Genomic DNA, 18,021 nt, shown 5'->3' with positions numbered 1-18,021 from the left:
CCAATACCCAGATTCTGTGAAACAAACGCAGCCTTATACCATTCAAATCTTCCGGATTATAAATGGCCTACAGTGCCATGAGCCTAAATTCTTCCGGAACCTAAACTCACAACATCATGCTTTAATTTCAAAGTAAGAAATTCAAGCAACTTAGTTCTTCCCGTAGGAATAAGCCAAGCCACCACTTATTTAGCTACACATGCTCACGGAATCAAGAGTTTATCAAGTTCATGTTTTCGATTCATTAACTTGGTAAAGTCTGCTTCTAGGTAATAAATCTATGAACACACTTAAGATACATTAAAGTATTGTAGCCAAAATATTCAAAACATGCATAAACATCAAATAACATAAGGATTACATTATTTTGTGCACAAGTTTGGCCCTAGCCCCAAATTCAACTACTTACAACTCATATTTACACAACTACAAGCCATAAACATCATAAATAACAAATAAAAGAGAGCAAAGAGTGGAGAACAAGTTATATACCCACGGGTTTCACTCTTTTTGGAGCCAAACCAATAGAACAAGATGTCTCCCTTCAGTCCCTTGTCTCCTAGATGCTATATGAGAAGAGAAATGCTTCAAAGTATAGAGATTTTGGTTTCTAGAACCCAAATCACTATACAAATCAACAAAATCTTAAGAACAAAGTAAGGTCAAGGCTTGAGTGTGTGAGAAACAAGAGAAGTGATTGATCAAAGTGTGTAGAAACTTCAGTTTTGGCGAAACCCAAGTGGCTACACACCTTTCTCTTACACAAAATCAAAGAACTATAAACTAGCTATGAAAAACTAGAGAGAAACCATGCTAGAACTAGAGAAAAGAGAGATTTTGATGTTGCAAAGTGAGAGAGTAAAAGGGTGAACGGTTTTGGGGAGAGAGAATGGGCTATTTAAAGGGCAAGGCAATTCAAATCAAGGGTGGAGATCAAAAGAAATGAAGGGCTAGATGTGATTGACAAATGTGTAAGCACAAAATGTGGATCTAGTTTTTAGCTCCACATAGAAAAGACATAGAGAGCCCCTTTATTTTGGTGGAGGAGAAAAAGTAAGGGTATAAGGGTCATTGTGTAGGGGAACAAGGTAATATCTGGGAGACAAAGGTGTAAGGTGTAAGAATTGAACCACTTGTCATCTTTCAAACTTTGAATTTCAAAATAACCTAGACCTAAAATCTTCCCACCTAAAGTCTCTAACCCTAGTCAGCTCTTCCTTGTCCTCTACACATGTTCTCGGCCGGCCAACTCGGCCGAAAAAGTCCAAAATCCGGCGTTGACCACCGTTGATCCAATTTTTTGTCCTTTTGCGCATTTTCTTCTCCTTTCTTCCTTCAATTAAATCTCCATCGAGAGTTTCGAATTGGCATTTGACTTATTCATACCAAATGTTCCTCCATGAGTGTAGATCATCCAGGTAAAATTTCAGAGCTTAGTTCTCTGTGGTTTAGCCGGAAATGCTGCCGGAATCAATACAGGTCCGGTTTTGCAGTTTTCATCTTTTAGTCAGAAATTTGTGCCGATCATTTGAAAGCCTTACACTCCGAACTAGCTTTTACACTCTTCATACAAAATGATTTTTAGGATGTCTAGAATGAATCTGCAAAGTTTCAACTCATTTGGAGTTCATGTGGTCAGACTGCCGCTCCTCCTTCCTTGCCTAGCTCGGTTTCTCCTAGCCGGAGTAGAAAAATGTGCTAAACTTGACTTTTTAGTGCACTTCCAAGCTTCTCCATCATTTCCTAACATGATAAGAAAAACATAATAAATATATATAAATAAGCACAAAAGTTAAGTAAAACTGCAAGATTAGAGGAATAATTAGTAGGTAATTATAGACCTAAGTGTTTGCGGGGTTTTAGTTTGTAATTTTTTTTTATCATTAGAAAAAAAAGTATAAAGAAAATTACAAGAGGAGGGGACGTCCTGGGCAGCCCTTGTTAACCAAGTGTTACGTGTCTCACTCATGGTCCAATAATTGTTTTTTTTTCCTAGCATTTGTGTCTTCCTTTTTTTGTTCTCCTTCTTCCTCTTCTCCAGTCCCTATCGGCTCCTCAAACCAACCAATGTGACCATCCCTAAACCTCATGCCTCATCCTCCTTAATCCTCAACCCCTTCTCCACTCCCTATCGTCAGTTTCAAGTCACCACCATTGCATTCCCCACCCTCTCAATCAAAACCTACGTTGCGGATCTAGACCCCTATGTACTTGTCTCCGACCACGACACATCCTCCTCCAAGGTATTATTCTCTGCTTCTAGCAGGACTACGCTTCCTCCACCTCCATCGAGGTCGATGCTATCACCAAGATTGAGCTCCGGGATAATTGATTTTGAAGCACAAGACGCCACCAACGGGTTCAACCAGCTAAAGGCCCTTGCCTTCACTGCATGAACGTCACACGATGACATGTGCCACAGCACACGCAACTAACACTACACCGTGATCAAGCGCATGAGCAAAGTATAATCCGGGACAAAATAAAAAACCCAAAATCTTCCCGACAAAAAACTGAAACAAGCTAAGAAAAGAAAAACCAAACTATTGGAGCAAGTGTTGTGCTTGGTGACCCCACTGTGGATGTTGGAATATGGGCCAATCTTGGAACTGGTTTGGTTATTGTTGCTGAAGCTTGGGGTCTCCTTCTTGGGCTTAAAATGGCTTCTCAAAAAGCAAAGGGTCAACTTTTAGTCGTAGAATATCATTCAGATGTGCTTGTCAATATTATGGCTAATGGAGTTGATGATCTTCACCCTTTCAAATTTATTGTTAGCATTGTAGAGTTCTCATGGAGCTTTTTTAGTAATGTACTACTCATCTTGTTTACCATGAAATGAACATGGCCACAAATGGTCTTTCTAAGTGTGGCTTGCAACTAACATTGGGATTCATTTTCTTGAATATCCTCCTCCATAAGTAGGGCTGGGCTATGTGCGGTTCGGGCCTGAAATCACAATCACACCGCATTATTAGGTAGACCCACTTTACGAACCGCAACCGCTTTTACATTGTTTGGACTGGATTTTTGATTGCACTGTTTTAACGATGCAGTGCATTGCGGTTTGCACCCAAACCACATACTAAAACATGCAACCAAAACCTGAAAATTTGATAACCTGTAGACTAGAAAAAAATAAAAAGAACTAAAACTTGAAACTTCTACTTCCAGCAGACCAAATTCCCAACTACTAATCACTCAAATCTGAAATAAACATACATACCATATTTGATAACCTGCAAACTCGAAAAAAGAAAAAAAAATCAACTAAAACCTGAAACATATATTATATTTCCAGCAGACCAAATTCCCAACTACAGAACTACAGCTACTAATCAACCAAATCTGAAAGGAAAAAAAAACCCATAAGCAGACACTAGAAGAAACAAACATACAGACCAACAACTAATACACTCAAAGTCTGAATAGATTTAAATTACACTAATACAAAGCATTTCCCAAAGTTCAAATTAACCAAATGCAGAAAATAAAATGGGAATTCATCATGGTGCTAAATTATAGACCACTCCCCAAGTCTAAATTCACCAAATGCAGAATTAAACGAAGAAAATAAAATGGCAGTCCAACAAACAAGCAAATGCCAAACTCCAGTGCTGCCGATTGCCAACTTCAAACTTCCTCCAAGCAATCCAACTCTTTCACTTCATTCCTCAGTGTCATAAACAGTAGTAGCCCCTCCATCTATCCATCAAATTTCCAACAAGTGCAAAACAGAAAAACAAAAACAAGTAAGCCAACTCTGCAACTCAAGGAACTCATTATACATGTGCAAAACAGAAACTGAAACTTATTAGACAGAAATCCATTAAACATTACTATTTTACATGAGAAAATTAAGCCCTCAATGAAAGTTATTATACAAGTGCAAAAGTGCAAAACTGAGAAAACTATCAGCCACTATTATACACTAGAAAAATGCGCCCGCGCGATGCTGTGAGAACATGATCAATGTCGTTCCATTCAATGCTACTGAATTTAGTAACATTTGTTTATATTACATTACTACATTATATCTTATAGGGAAAATTCCACAAATGGTCACTCAACTATAACTCATTAGACACTTCGGTCACTCAAGTTTCAAATATATCACTTTGGTCACTCAACTATTACACTGTCAATCACTTTAGTCACTTTGTTAATTTTTTCATTAAAAAAAAATTATTTGCTACAATATTAATGATATTTTCATCCAACCAATTGTGAAAAATTGAGAAATATGTATTAGAATGATTAGGAGAAGCGATTAAAGTGAGAAAAAATTCTCCTTGGGTGACTAAAATGATTGATAGTGTAATAGTTGAGTGACCAAAGTGATATATTTGAAACTTGAGTGACCAAAGTGTCTAATGAGTCATAGTTGAGTGACCATTTGTGGAATTCTCTCTATCTTATATATTATTTTACACGTTCAAAAATCTGGTAACTTAGCCAGATTTCGAAGTTAGATATGCTATCCATAGTAGGTGTTTATGTACATATTGCAAACATGGTTAGGCTTAACAAATGGTTTAAGATTTCGAAGTTAGATATGCTATCCATAGTAGGTGTTTATGTACATATTGCAAACATGGTTAGGCTTAACAAATGGTTTAAGATTTCGAAGTTAAATATGTTGGAGAGGAAAGATCCCACATTGGAAAAGTGACAAATAAAATATAACTTATAAGTAGGTGGATCTCACCCAATTGTACCGAGGCCTTTTGTGATTAAAACCCAACACCTATCGGGTGGTTAACTTGGGACAGTATCGGTACAATAGTGGGCCACGGGCCACGCTTGTCGCTGTTTAACATGGTATCAGAGCGGGTCTCTTTCCAATTGCTTCGTCATCATGGACCTGGATATGGGTTCATTCATTAATTGATTCACCAATCTCCTCTCCAATCATGGACCTACTTTGGGTTCATTAAATTGGCCATCGGAAGTTTCCGATTGGATTATTGCCAAGTGTCCGATGTGGGCCTTGGATTGTTATGTGATTGGTCAAGTCTCTAATGTGGGACTTGTGACCCGATTTCCAATGTGGAATCGGGTTTGTCAATTAATTCCACGTGCATACCTGAAGCTAGGTTGCACGTGAGGGGGCGTGTTGGAGATGAAAGATCCCACATTGGAAAAGTGACAAATAAAATATAACTTATAAGTGGGTGGATCTCACCCAATTGTACCGAGACCTTTTGTGATTAAAACCCAACACCTATCGGGTGGTTAAGTTGGGACAGTATCGGTACAATGTTGGGCCACGGGCCACGCTTGTCGCTGTTTAACAAGATATGCTATCCATAGTAGGTGTTTATGTACATATTGCAAACATGGTTAGGCTTGACAAATGGTTTAGGCTTGTAGTGGTGACCAACTATTTTACATAAGCTCCTCAAATGTGTCTACAAAGTCGGATTCATCATTTGCAACAGATGATAGCTCATTTGAAATTCCAGCTGAGCTGTTGTAGGCACAACAAAAGTCTAAATAGCACAACCTGTCTTCCAAACTCTTTAACTGTACCTCTCTAACCGTCTAGAACGTTTCCCTGAATTAATAAACAAACAAAGTTCAATCTTTAGATAACTATGGAATTCAAATTACGCTCAAGATATATGCTTGCAACAAAAAGAAAACTGCCAATATTTAATTGTTTTTCTTTCCCCAACAAAGTGCCAATATTTACTTGTTACTAATTCTGCCTTCATCTTCTCTTAAAACCTATTATTAAAAAGTGCATGCATATGCATCTACGCAGTTGGTAAATTTGCCATGTAAATGGAGTATCTACAGTAATAAAGTAAACAATAAGTGTGCAGTTTCAATCTATTCACTACACCAATTTTTCAATCAGACGACGATTATAGGCATTGATGTTGTCTATCTCAATGCCGTCTGATACTTAATCAGACAATACCAGAAAACTGTCGTCTGATAAAGTTTAGTACAACAGCAGCTACTATCATGTCTGTTGTCTGAATACCACGGAGAACAACAGCAGCTTATATACTTACTGTTGTCTGATAAAGTTTAGTACAACAACATCTACTATCATGTATGTTGTTTGAATACCACGAAGAACAACAGCAGCTTATATACTTACTGTTGTCTGAAGGCTGTGCCAGACAACAGGGGCTTATATGCTTGCTGTTGTCTGAAGGCTTGATAAGACAATATGTACTTACAAATCCCATTGTCTATCTATTATTGATACTATAGATTTCTAAACAAAACCATTGTTTGTTGTTTTGTTGGACAATGGCTTTCTCGTTCTTTTAGTCCTTAAAGTATTATAGTTAGAGGACTCATACAACAGTTTTTGTTAGGCATTTTATGATGATCAATTATTGGACAATAGTTTTTAGCTGGAATAGAATGGTCTGAGAAACATTCAAAAGACCTACATTATGCATATATGGGATCCAAATGACAACCCAAAACACATTTATTTATGTAAAGATTCGATACATTCATCCATATATCCAACAAAGTCATTCTATCCCAACATTAACCCCCACGATACTTGTCCATAAATGTGATGCACATTAACCTTGCCTAAACCTCACAAATATGTGAAAACAATGCACCGGCAACTTTAAGTACATCCTTTTGTTTACCCTCGGTAAGAACCTGCATATAATAATGTATAGATGAGTGAATACATTATAATTAGTATTATATATCTTAAGAAGCTGTAAAGAGATTGTAGAAATATTAGAGATAAAGGCGTTCAATTAATCAAATGCAAATTAGAGTTCTTACAAGAATTTACTCCGTTCTACCTGCTAAGATAGTCCTATTTACAACATCAACTAGCAAAGCATAAGTTTATGGAATTTAAATCTTCTTATGTACACTTTTAAATCTTCTTACTACTTTATAGTTCATTGTTTCTATATAGAGCACAGTATTTAACCAGACCAATCATACAAATGTGAAATGCCACAGACCAACAATGGTAGAACAGAACATACCAACAAATGTAAACCTACAGCTTTTAAACACTACACAATTGTGCCATATATTCATGAGCCATCAGTACACTTGGTAGGAGGCAAGTCAATCTTAATGAATATAGATGACTTACAATTGAGTTTCTCACAAGGTAAGAACTTGCATATAGTAATGTAGAGATGAGTGAATAGGCTATATACTAAAATAATACATTGGACTAAACAACAGCTGAATGTACAACATATTGTACTAGCCAATTATCCCAACAGTCAATTTTTGGCAAAGATTTCTAGTAGAGTAGAAGAGTTGAAATATTTGGTCTGCTCCAAAACCAGATGTTAAGGACAATTCAATCCAACAAGCATGCTACATATTGTAACAAAACCTAGATATTTTTAAGCTGCCTACTTTTTATACACACACATACACAAAATTTCATGCAGCAAACAGAGATGCTGCTAGACCTTTTGTGGGCAAAAGAGATATACCTAAACTGGACTTAATTCTTGCAGGGATGGAAACTGGAAAGGACATTGTAAGATAATCAATTAAATAGTATCTGCTATCCTTTGGACGAGACACAAGAAGGATTAACTGTAAAGAAGTAGAAGTAGGCCCAATGTTTTAAAACGCTGAAGGTGTACCCGAGCCGTTTTCGGGAGAGCCTTGCAGCCTTAAGGTATAATGCGCATAAGGCGTAAGCCTTGCGACATAAATTTTTATCGTCACATTAAAGAGAGTAAATCCAAACAATACTTACAAGGATTATTATTTGCAAATTCTCTCCTGCCAATTCTGGAATGGTTTCCACTAGAATATATGAACCTTTCTGCTCCTCTAGCCTACCAATGAAGCCTATTAATGGGATGTCCCTATCCACTGGCAGTCCAACTTCGGCTTGAAGGGCCTCCTTCAAAAGAGGCTTTGCATCCAGTACCTAGACATACAATGCGAGAATATTGTTGAGATTTGCAACATATACAAAGCAATGATACAGAGCAACATATTCAGTCAATGATACAGAGCAACAATCTTGAAATTTTGTACCTTCAAATCTTGTCTGCAATTCAATGATACAGAGCAACGATACAGAGCAACATATTCAGTCAATGATACAAAGCAATGTATGAGAGCCTTAAAACAGAACAAGGTCCATGAGAGCCATAAAACAGAACAAGGTCCATGAGAGCCTTAAAACAACATGAGATTCATAAAAATCCTAGATACCACCAACCAAGACTTCATAATACTACTCAGTTCATCAATAATGAACCTAATACAGTTCACAGCAACAAAATGAAGGGCTTTATATATAGAGACAGAAGAGAGAGTCAAAATCTAGGACACTTGGGATTTTGATTTTAAAATGAGAAAGGGATGGCCTTTGGCATATTTCGAAAGACAATGAACCAAGGACGCGAAAAGTTCCCTACTGCCCCCAGCCAAAAGGCCATTATACATTATACATTATGCATGTATTAAAAAGCTCAATTTCCTAATGTGCAGCTTACCAAAAGAAAAAGAAAAAAATCTCCTATTTTGATCTCTCTCCCCTGCAGCTCAAAATAAGTACTTGACTCATACAGAAGAGACAATCACTCAATTAACACAACTATTATAATGATGGCATATCAATTAACACGAGACACTCATATAGTAAAGTAGTAAACCCAGACAATCATATAGCTAATCATATATCAATTAACACAATCATATAGCTAATCATATATCAATTAACACAAGAGATAATCAGATAGCTACTTGGCCTCAATATAGTAGAAGTAGATCTTATATTTTGAACAGGGGATAAATTTAACCCACCACAAGCTATTACTTTCTTACTATTTCTGGATTCTTGTCCAGTTATTCTATCAAGAACAGGGGATAAATTTAACCCACCAAGATATTGTTGCCTCTCCTAACAGGTCCTGGCAGAGTCTTCACACACCCAAAAAAAAATATTAATTATTCACTCAATCAATTAAGCAAACCACAATAAAGTAACCAAGATAAACTGCAGAAATGTTATTTACCCTTGCTTTGCTTATGAGATCCATACCAGATCCACCAATCCTGTTTACAACATCGAAAAGAACACATAAACATTATGAGCTTTTGAATTGATAACTTAGATAATAACTCGCATGAAAGTTCCACATATAACAAAGAAAAAATAACCACACCAGTTGTATATTTCTTGCTGCTCACTTAAATCTATAGCTCTTATCAGTTCGATCTCTACAAGTTCAAAAGTTAAAATTTAATTGTTTAGCATTCCATTTCCAATTCTCCAGAAGTTTATATTACCATAGCTCTGGTCTAAAACAATCTAGAAACATTGCCATCTATCTCACCTCAGACACCAAAATTCAAAAGCAGCAAATCATTACAGATACATACAAACTATATCCAGGTGTCAAGAAAATCCTCAACTTAAATAAATAAACAGAAACTATAATCATTTTACCGAATGCAACAACATTTTACCGAAGATTCAATCCACTCAATTAACCCCACAGACCTCAAACTTACCTAATTCGATAGCAAAAATTGGAATTGAAACAAGTAAAACACAGGAACAGTAAAATTTAGCCACAAATAAAAAAGGTCAACCTTGGCGAAACCTTCAGCGGTGCCGGTCTGAGTCCCGGAGAAAATAGTCACCCTAGTCTTGCCTGACGCAACCTCAAACTCATCTTCCTCCTCCTTAAGCGGCACCGCCAGCTGCTTCACCACCTGACTAGTCTTATCAGACGATCTCCGCCACAACACCACCAAAAACCCAATTATCAACTCAATTGAAGTCGTCGCTATCACCACCGCCATGTCCGTCACCGAGCCTCCCAGCGAAACCCCAAGAGCCGACTCCAGCTTCCCCACCAATTCCGAATTCAAACTCACCGTCGGGAAATCTCCAACCTCGAATCCCTCGGTCTCTGCGAAATGAATCGGAGCAGCGGAGCTCTCGATTTTCTCTAGGTTGGTGAACTAGAAACTGAGAGAGAGAGAGAGAGAGAGAGAGAGAGAGAGAGTAGGGTTTGGAAGGATAAGGAAGCGAGAAAGAAGGAGAAGAGAGAAAAGTGCTGGTCGGAGGCGGGGAAGGACGAAGAGGAGAGTTGGGAGAAAATGAGCTGTGCTCGGTTAGGGTTTGGGGAGTAAATGCAAGTGTGGGACAATATATCCAAGTGTGGGAATTAAAATTTTTGTTCCCACCTTCAACTGTTTAATTTTAAGTTCACCGCTCCGTATTTTTGTGATTCCCGCAAAAATTTTAACAAAATGTTTTTTAGGGAGAGGGGGGATCTAACTTCAGACAACAGCATTTAGGGTGCATTGTCTGAAGATAATGTAACAACAGATGAATAAAAACAGTTGTGTGAAACCAAATCAGACAATATCTTTTAGCAAGTATTGACTTAAAAGTTATTGCACAACAGACAATGAATAACAGTTGTGTGATTAAACAATCAGACAACATCAAAAATCAATCATTGTCTGAATAAACCTTGGACAACATTGAAATAATAACTGTTGTCTAAATTGATCCATTCAGACAACATCAAAAATCAACCATTGTCTGAATAAACCTTGGACAACATTGAAATAATAACTGTTGTCTGAATTGATCCATTCAGACAACATCTATTATATCAACCATTGTCTGAAAAGTAATTGCACAAGAGCCAAGTAATGACTGTCGTTGGATTCGAAAATTCAGACGACATATATTTTTTTGCTGTTGTCTGATTATTTCAGACGACAGTTAAAATGTTTGCTGTCGTTTAATATGTGTTGTCTGATTGAAAAATTGGTGTAGTGATTGTCTGCCACATTACTCTTACCACATTAATTTATACACTTACAATATTTTGACAAAGACCATACTTTGCCATTTCAGAGTTCCTTTTTGCTTACACTCATCTTTCCTTTCACACGCAACTGATAATTCCAGTGTTACTAATGCTCACTATCTAAATTTCTTTTACTCTCATTTGCAAGCTTAACTGGATACTCTTTTAGCTTGTGTGTATTATTTATAGTAATGCATTTGCTTACTGAGTTATAATTTCACTATCAAAAGGATGCATTCCTGTTTAATTTTTAATCTCAAAGTAACTACCTATTTCCAAATCAAATGAAAACTAGTTCCAAGCACTACTACAAAAAAATCATTTAAGGACGTTCAAAAAACGTCTTTAAAAACTTTAGATGACACGCAAAAAAAGCGTCATCTATCAAGGAGTCATTGTAAGTCGCTTACAAGGACGTTCGAAAAACGTCCTTAAATACCTATAAGGACGTTGGAAAAGTGTCCTCTAATCTCAAAAAAAGCGTCCTCTAATGTTTTATAGGACACTGAAAAAGTGTCCTTAAATCTGAAAAAAGTGTCATCTTATATATACAAGGACGCTGAAAAAAGGTCCTGAAATCTAAAAAAAACGTCATTGTAACTATTACAGAACACAAAAAAAAAAGTCTTGGTATGAACAAAAACTGTCCTTGAAAAGAAAAGAGGACATTTACTGATCTGTTACTCATAACAGTGGAACTAAACTACAATTAAAACAAACTAAATAAATCCTAATTACAGGTTGATATCCTATGTGATCTTAGATGGCAGTAGAGGCACAAAAACTTGGTTTCATCATCTCCAATATCTTCATCCACTACCTGATAGATATAACAAAAAGCCAAGCATTTAATAGAAATCATAGGGCCAAGTTAATAACACATCTCAAATCTGCTACAATACAATGAAGAAAAAAATAAAATGCAAAAGCTTTAATTTGTGAAGATAGTAGTGGCTCAGGTGGCTCACCTTTGAGACAGTTTCAAGAAACATGACAGGGAACAATTACCTGCACTGAAAGGATTTTCAATAGTCAAAACAATAAGAGATGACGATGGTAAAACTTGAAGTAGATTGCAATTATTCACAAAGAAAAGTTCTTAGTTAGCATATATGGTCCATGTTAGTAAACAAACAAAAACAAGAAAAAAACCCAAATGGACTAAACACAAACAAAAACCTAAACTGAAACTGCAAAAATAATTCACTGCAATAAGCTCCTCAAGTTGTAGTCAATTACTTGCGGAAAAAAAATATATGAAAAAGAAAACATGCATTGTAAGTCATTAAGTTTAACGCTTAGCTTACTGAAGAACAAGTTGACAGTGATAAGACCTACATAATGAGATATAATAGATACACATAATGAATCAGATTAAATAAGTTACGCATACTTATGCTCACATTTAACCCACAACTTTGTACTCTAAGATAATTCTAACAGCATTAACCTAATAGCATTGATATATTGAAGTACTGGCACAACTTTGAGACATTAAAGCTCTAAGAGAAAGAATCAAAATCCACTTATTTGAATTCTCAAGTACATAGGAATGAACTCTCTAGTTTAAGAGAAACCAAACAAAGTTGGATACAAGCACAAACATTAGTAAATGCAAACAATTTATTAACATGGACAAGCACCAAGCTTAAAATCAGTAAATGCAAACAATTGTTTTCGGTAGTAGTGATACAATTATCATATAAGCTTATAAGCATATACACGTAAATACAAAAAAATCAAATACAAAACCCAAATCATTGGACAAAAAGATGGTTGTGACAGTAGTTACCTAGAAGAGTGTTACCATTTCCAGGATTCCTGTCATTTCTGTTCTCATCCTTCATCTTGCCTTTAAGTCATTCATATATGGATCCACATGAAAGACCACTAATGATAAATTCCATGTACCTATATATGAACTTCATCACTAACGAGTAGGGATCAAGGACCTGCAATATCACTGAAACTCCATATATATCCAACTTTGTGGTAGAAGTACGATCATTTGGCATATACATAACTACATAAGCTTGTTCTCCAACTGCACAGACCAACAAATTTTCAATTAGAGGAGTAAAATTCCAGAAGCTTAACAGTCACATATAATAAATAAGATAAATAATTAAGAAATGGAAGGAACACAGTTCGAGTGAATTGTTATTTAGGAATTTGTCAGAGGTTCGAGTGAATCAATATCCTAATTTTACTCACTAAAAGACGTTATGAAGCTGTATCTTCTTCTTCAAATAAGAAAGAAACGGTCATAGACCATTAATATCAATCTCAAGTTGTCCCCACAAAGAACTCAATAAATGATCATCTGTGAATATACAATACCAGCTTAATCATCTAAACTGAATAACTGATCTTGCAAGTTTCAACTTACATCTACAAACTAGTCACTCATCAATGTAAACTTCTACTGTAAGCGAGATAAGTTTACCAGTCAAACATCAACTAATTCTATACATACTTAGAACCAAAGTCAAATCCTACTCCACAAAAGGATCACATATCCTCGAACGCTAATAGAAGCACTGGAATTTGGGGAAAACCACCCTCTTTGCCTTGGTCATCATTGGAACATTATACCACTAGTAAACTAATTCAACACTTTAAACACGGACCAAACTTTATATGGGCAAAGCTATATATCATTGGTTGCATTCCAATCTCTTTAAAGCAAATAACTTTGATCTTTATAGACAAAGTATTGAAATAAATGACGCCCTTTAGCGCTATACAGCTTTGTAATCGCTTTCTGTTGCCTAATTACCGCCTCAGGAAATTCCTCAAGTAAAACAACTATCAAAAATAACCAAAAGGAAAACAATAGAATTCTCAGGCTCAAAGTTTAACACAGACAAATTCAGCTCTATCCAGAAGTTCATGCAAAAGAAGAAATTGCAGAGATAGCATAAATCCATAGGTGTAGCAAAATTAAACAAAGCAAAGTAATTTGCAGAGAATTAGGAAGCTATTCAAGTAAAAACTTACAGAGAGGGAGTGACTGCCTGAAAAAGCTTCGATCTTCAACGGGAACGATGCTTTGGCTGAGAGCAGGTCAGCGGAACAACCAAACCTACAGCTAGCGTACCAACCCAGATTTAATGGAAAATTTTCTGACAACCAAACCTAGAAATTTAGAGAAATTCCAATATTCGTTCATCAACCCAGATTTAATGGAAAATTTTCTATGGTTTCTTTTTCTTTTTTTTCTAAATCCTAGAAAATTTTAAACCCTTAGTTAAATCTAACAAACAAGCGTATGATTGATTGATGAGCCTAACAGTTAAAAAATACAATTGAGATATATGGCATTCACCTGAAGAGCCCAACATGATAATGGATCTACCATGGTGCTTCACCGATGGGAGAGAGAACGTCAATGGTTTGTATTGCCAGATGGCTTTCAGATTTCTCTCGCATCCAGTCGGAGAAGATAGCAAATCGAGAAACTTGAAAATCATCCGAGAGAACGGAGAAAGCCGAGAAGATGAATAAAGACTGCTAGATCTAGATCTGAAGAGGAGTCGTTTCGCTAGAGAAGAGAGAGAGCGTGGCTTCTTTTTTTATTTTTTAGGGTGAAGACTTTTCTTTCCTTTTAATCTCTCGGCTTGTTTTGGACCGAACGTCCTTAAACAATATATATGACATTGAAAGATAAAAACCGTCCTTATAAAAAAAACGGGGTGTCCACGTATCTATTTTCTGTAGTAGTGAAGGAACAAACTCCTTCATCGTATAACCATTATAGGTTATTTCTCCTTGAAGTTAAAAATTTGTGAATAAGTGATTACCCCTTATAAGGGTTTAAGTACAGAACTACCTTTGCTTGCACTTGAACTACCTTCTGATCCTACAAACCAACTACAAAACCAGTACACAATTCCACCACAAAAGGCAATAGCTATCCCAACTCTCTATTAACCATATTAACCACCATAACCAAACAGTTTTTCCTGGATTCCATGCTCCCTTTCCAAAGCACCAATTCACTCACTGGTAACCCCAAAACCCTATAGCTAAAGCTTGTCCCAATCTCCAGTTTCTCTTTCTAAAGCACTAACACAAACAAAACAAAAGGTGCAAGAAAGAAATATAAAACAAAATGCCTCACCCTTGAGTTTAAACTCTGGAGCTTTGGCATTTTAGCTGCTGTTCTGTTTTAAACCTGCAATAAAGAGGTCAGTCAGCTACAGCCTTTCGTATTTTTTAATATAATTGGGGTATAGTGTCTTTTACGTTCACAAAGAAATCAAAGGTATTCTGTGAGAATGAATTAGAGGTGTCATTGCAGATTAAAAGAGAAAATTCAATTAAATGCGCTGCTATCTAAGCGTTTGCAGTAGCCAAAAAAAAAAACAGAGCTACAGGAGAGTATCCTTGACTAAATATGAAATGTCAACAATGCAATTCCAAAAGCACAAAGCAAAAAAATAAAAAAATTAAAACAATAAAAAAAAAAGAGAAGAATGAATGTTCTGATAGTTTAATTAAGCTATGCAGAAGATAAAAAAAGCTTTAATTAACAAAGTGCAAGCAAAGTTCGTTCATACTGGGCTTGTGAACACAAAGGAAGAAAACCAAGACAACCAAAATGTTCTATGAAGATAAAGAAGTTTGCCACTTCAAAAAGTATGTCAATTCACAATTGAATTGGGTGATAAAGAGAATTTGGCCTCACCCACAAAACGACGGAGACTTTGAATTGGATGCAGACTAATGGATAGTTGTAGCCAATATTCTTGTGAAATGCAATAGAAAGGGTCTCAGTACTTAGCCTTCATTACAAAGCTAGATGTGAGAGCAAGGAGGAGAAGGTCTTTACCCAATTTCTCACAGGAAGAAGTAATACAGCAAATTTTCAAGCTTCCAGAGTTGAGAAATTCCTTCTAGATATATGCAAAAGCAATACAAAACTTGTATCACAATTTCAACAAAGACATACATAAATCTATCTCCTCTGATCCCTAATGAAGCTATATATTACTACATGTCATTCATTAACTTCTCACATTCAAAAGCCTATTGAAACAGTATGATCTGTGAATTTTACTACACTTTATGATGAAAATTTTAGATTTTGAATGAAATCAAAGACTGGAGACATAAAACTCTTGATTAAATGCGACAAATACATCTATTGTCAATAATTGAATCTGGTTTTAAAAAGTTTGCTTTTTGGAGTTATTCAAAGGCTACAGGAAACACTACAAAATGAAATCAGATTTCAGATATGAATAATTGAATCAGATAATGTTTAATTAACAAAACAGATAAACAATAGAGGTTTCCGTTTTGACAAATTCCAAACTGCAGAAATCAATCATTATCAAGATAAACAACTCGTTCTAATCAATGTCATAAATCAAGAATATGTGATGTACCTTTTCCAAAACAAACACAAATTGATTCGTGGTCTCCTCCTTTGCATCTCAGTGTTTGAACTTTGATAGAGTCTGCAAACAACAGAAAACCAATTTCAGATCAATCGCTTTCAGAAAGATAATAATACCGTTTAAATCAAACGCAATAACTTTGGACATATGAACAAAAAGTGAATAGATCAAATACATATATTGATATATATGATTTCAGAAAGAAGAACATGGCCTTGATAAAAGACCCAACGAAAACTGCATTATCACAAAATCACACATCGAAAAAAACATAGAATACACAACCAACAAACGATCCAACCCTCTGAACTGAAATTAAAGGGGATAATGAGCAGAAAGAGAAAAAGCAAATCCAAATTCACCGATCAAAAGCAACGAACCAAACTCTTTCAATGTCACTTATACAGCAGTGGAAGACATGGATGAATCGGTAGTGGCACGATTGTGATCAACGATTTGGGTATTTGGGTATAACAACGGAGGTCTGTGTAAAGTTGTAAACAGAAAGAGATGCTTGGTCTTGCGTATGTCCAGAAAGAGAAATACAGCGAGAACTCTTTTCTTTATTTATTTTTTTTTTTTTTTAGGATTGATGTGTCTGGTTTTGGAGGATTGATGTCTAGCTCTTTTGGGGGCAAATCCGGTAAATTACTATATTACTATTCATTCAACAGTACCAAAGACATTTTACTTTTATATATGCATAATGTGTAAAACAGGAAAACAAAAAATTGAACAAGTTCAAAAAATTGAAACGATGAAACCCTTACCAATTTCCAGCTTTTCCAACTCCTCATACAGTTGCAACTCATCTTTGGTTGGTTCCTTATACACATCAAATCCCGCTCCCCTTAGCCAATCACTCAAACAAACTAATCCCTCAACCATCTTGGGGGTAAGGGAAGTTCTAAAAGAGTCCACAACCCTTGTTCCAAGGCTGAATACAGCTTCAGACACCACAGATGAAGCGGGTCAGGTACAGCGAACACATCTTTAGCGATTTGGGATAGAATAGGGTATCATGGATCATTCTCCTTCCACAAAGCAAAAATTTCAAACTTTGGGTTCAAAAGGTCTTCTGAAGCTTCCAATAGATACTTGTCTAGCTCATTCTTGATCACCACAACATCTTTCTCTTGCCGCAAAATCTTAAACTAATGCAGATTTGCTGCATGACTATCCTCATCAACTTGGTGATACGTAGACTCGATCCTTGGCATTGTCACATTCCTTGAAGCTGCTGCAGCAACTGGATCTTCGTCTGCAAGGAAAATTAGAGAAATTAGTGTATCCATATTATGTAAACTATACAAAATCGAAAAAAAAAAAAATATATATATATATATATATATATATATATATATATATATATAGTTACTTGAACAAAAATCAAACAGTGAGCTCAAGGTTGTCTTCACTTCATCGATCATCACTTGCACAGATCCTTGGTCTACTTACAGCTTTAGGAAGAAGAATTCAAGATACGATAGCTTGTATCATGGATCTAAAACCACAGCAATAAGCAGAATTTTGTTTAAATCTTCAAGCTGCAGGTAATACTTGTCAAACTTCTTTTTCATCGAGGTGCCAATGCTAACAAAAAGAGGATCCTCACTAGCTATGCACTTATCAAGCTCACTAACAATTGTGCATATCTAAAGGAGAGGCTCATTAGCGCTTACATGCTTAGTGGCACTAAACTTCAGGGTTGCTGCATTGAAGATCTTGAGAAATTTGACGAGCCTTACTACCTTTTCCCAATCTGCAGCTCTATGAGGCCCTTGTCTCTTGCTTCCACCCACTCT

The 18,021-nt window shown here is 36.0% G+C and overlaps 1 protein-coding gene and 2 long non-coding RNA genes across 6 annotated transcripts; all 3 read right to left on the bottom strand.

Annotated features, from left to right (window-relative positions):
• Positions 1–5,274: 5,274 nt before the first annotated feature.
• Positions 5,275–16,691, bottom strand: LOC112179981. 2 transcript variants are annotated; one of them, XR_005803047.1, is made up of 4 exons: positions 16,597–16,691; positions 16,205–16,276; positions 14,935–14,988; positions 5,275–5,554 (listed from the first exon to the last, which is right to left on the bottom strand). It is a non-coding gene; the product is annotated as an uncharacterized LOC112179981 (long non-coding RNA). The 2 variants fall into 2 exon arrangements; XR_005803048.1 differs by having other exon boundaries at positions 16,579–16,608.
• Positions 6,412–10,134, bottom strand: LOC112179977 (NADPH--cytochrome P450 reductase). 3 transcript variants are annotated; one of them, XM_040510463.1, is made up of 5 exons: positions 9,574–10,133; positions 8,994–9,033; positions 8,860–8,888; positions 7,721–7,897; positions 6,412–6,636 (listed from the first exon to the last, which is right to left on the bottom strand). In XM_040510463.1, the coding sequence occupies exons 1-5, from the start codon at positions 9,784–9,786 to the stop codon at positions 6,562–6,564; spliced, it is 534 nt and encodes a 177-aa protein (XP_040366397.1). In that variant the 5' UTR covers positions 9,787–10,133; the 3' UTR covers positions 6,412–6,561. The 3 variants fall into 3 exon arrangements, 2 of the variants coding, with proteins under 2 accessions (XP_040366397.1, XP_040366398.1); XR_002928012.2 differs by lacking the exon at positions 6,412–6,636 and adding an exon at positions 8,008–8,020 and having other exon boundaries at positions 7,756–7,897; positions 8,860–8,898; positions 9,574–9,675; XM_040510464.1 differs by lacking the exon at positions 6,412–6,636 and adding an exon at positions 8,008–8,020 and having other exon boundaries at positions 7,780–7,897; positions 9,574–10,134.
• On the bottom strand, positions 11,331–14,447 carry LOC112179979. The gene is made up of 5 exons (XR_002928013.2): positions 14,140–14,447; positions 13,812–13,902; positions 12,604–12,855; positions 11,780–11,824; positions 11,331–11,631 (listed from the first exon to the last, which is right to left on the bottom strand). It is a non-coding gene; the product is annotated as an uncharacterized LOC112179979 (long non-coding RNA).
• Positions 16,692–18,021: the final 1,330 nt, after the last annotated feature.

The sequence above is a fragment of the Rosa chinensis genome, chromosome 7, assembly GCF_002994745.2.
Source record: "Rosa chinensis cultivar Old Blush chromosome 7, RchiOBHm-V2, whole genome shotgun sequence".
In the NCBI taxonomy this organism is placed as follows: domain Eukaryota; kingdom Viridiplantae; phylum Streptophyta; class Magnoliopsida; order Rosales; family Rosaceae; genus Rosa; species Rosa chinensis.
The sequence above is the reverse complement of the archived record's forward strand: the minus strand, read 5'-3'. Positions and strand labels throughout refer to the sequence as shown.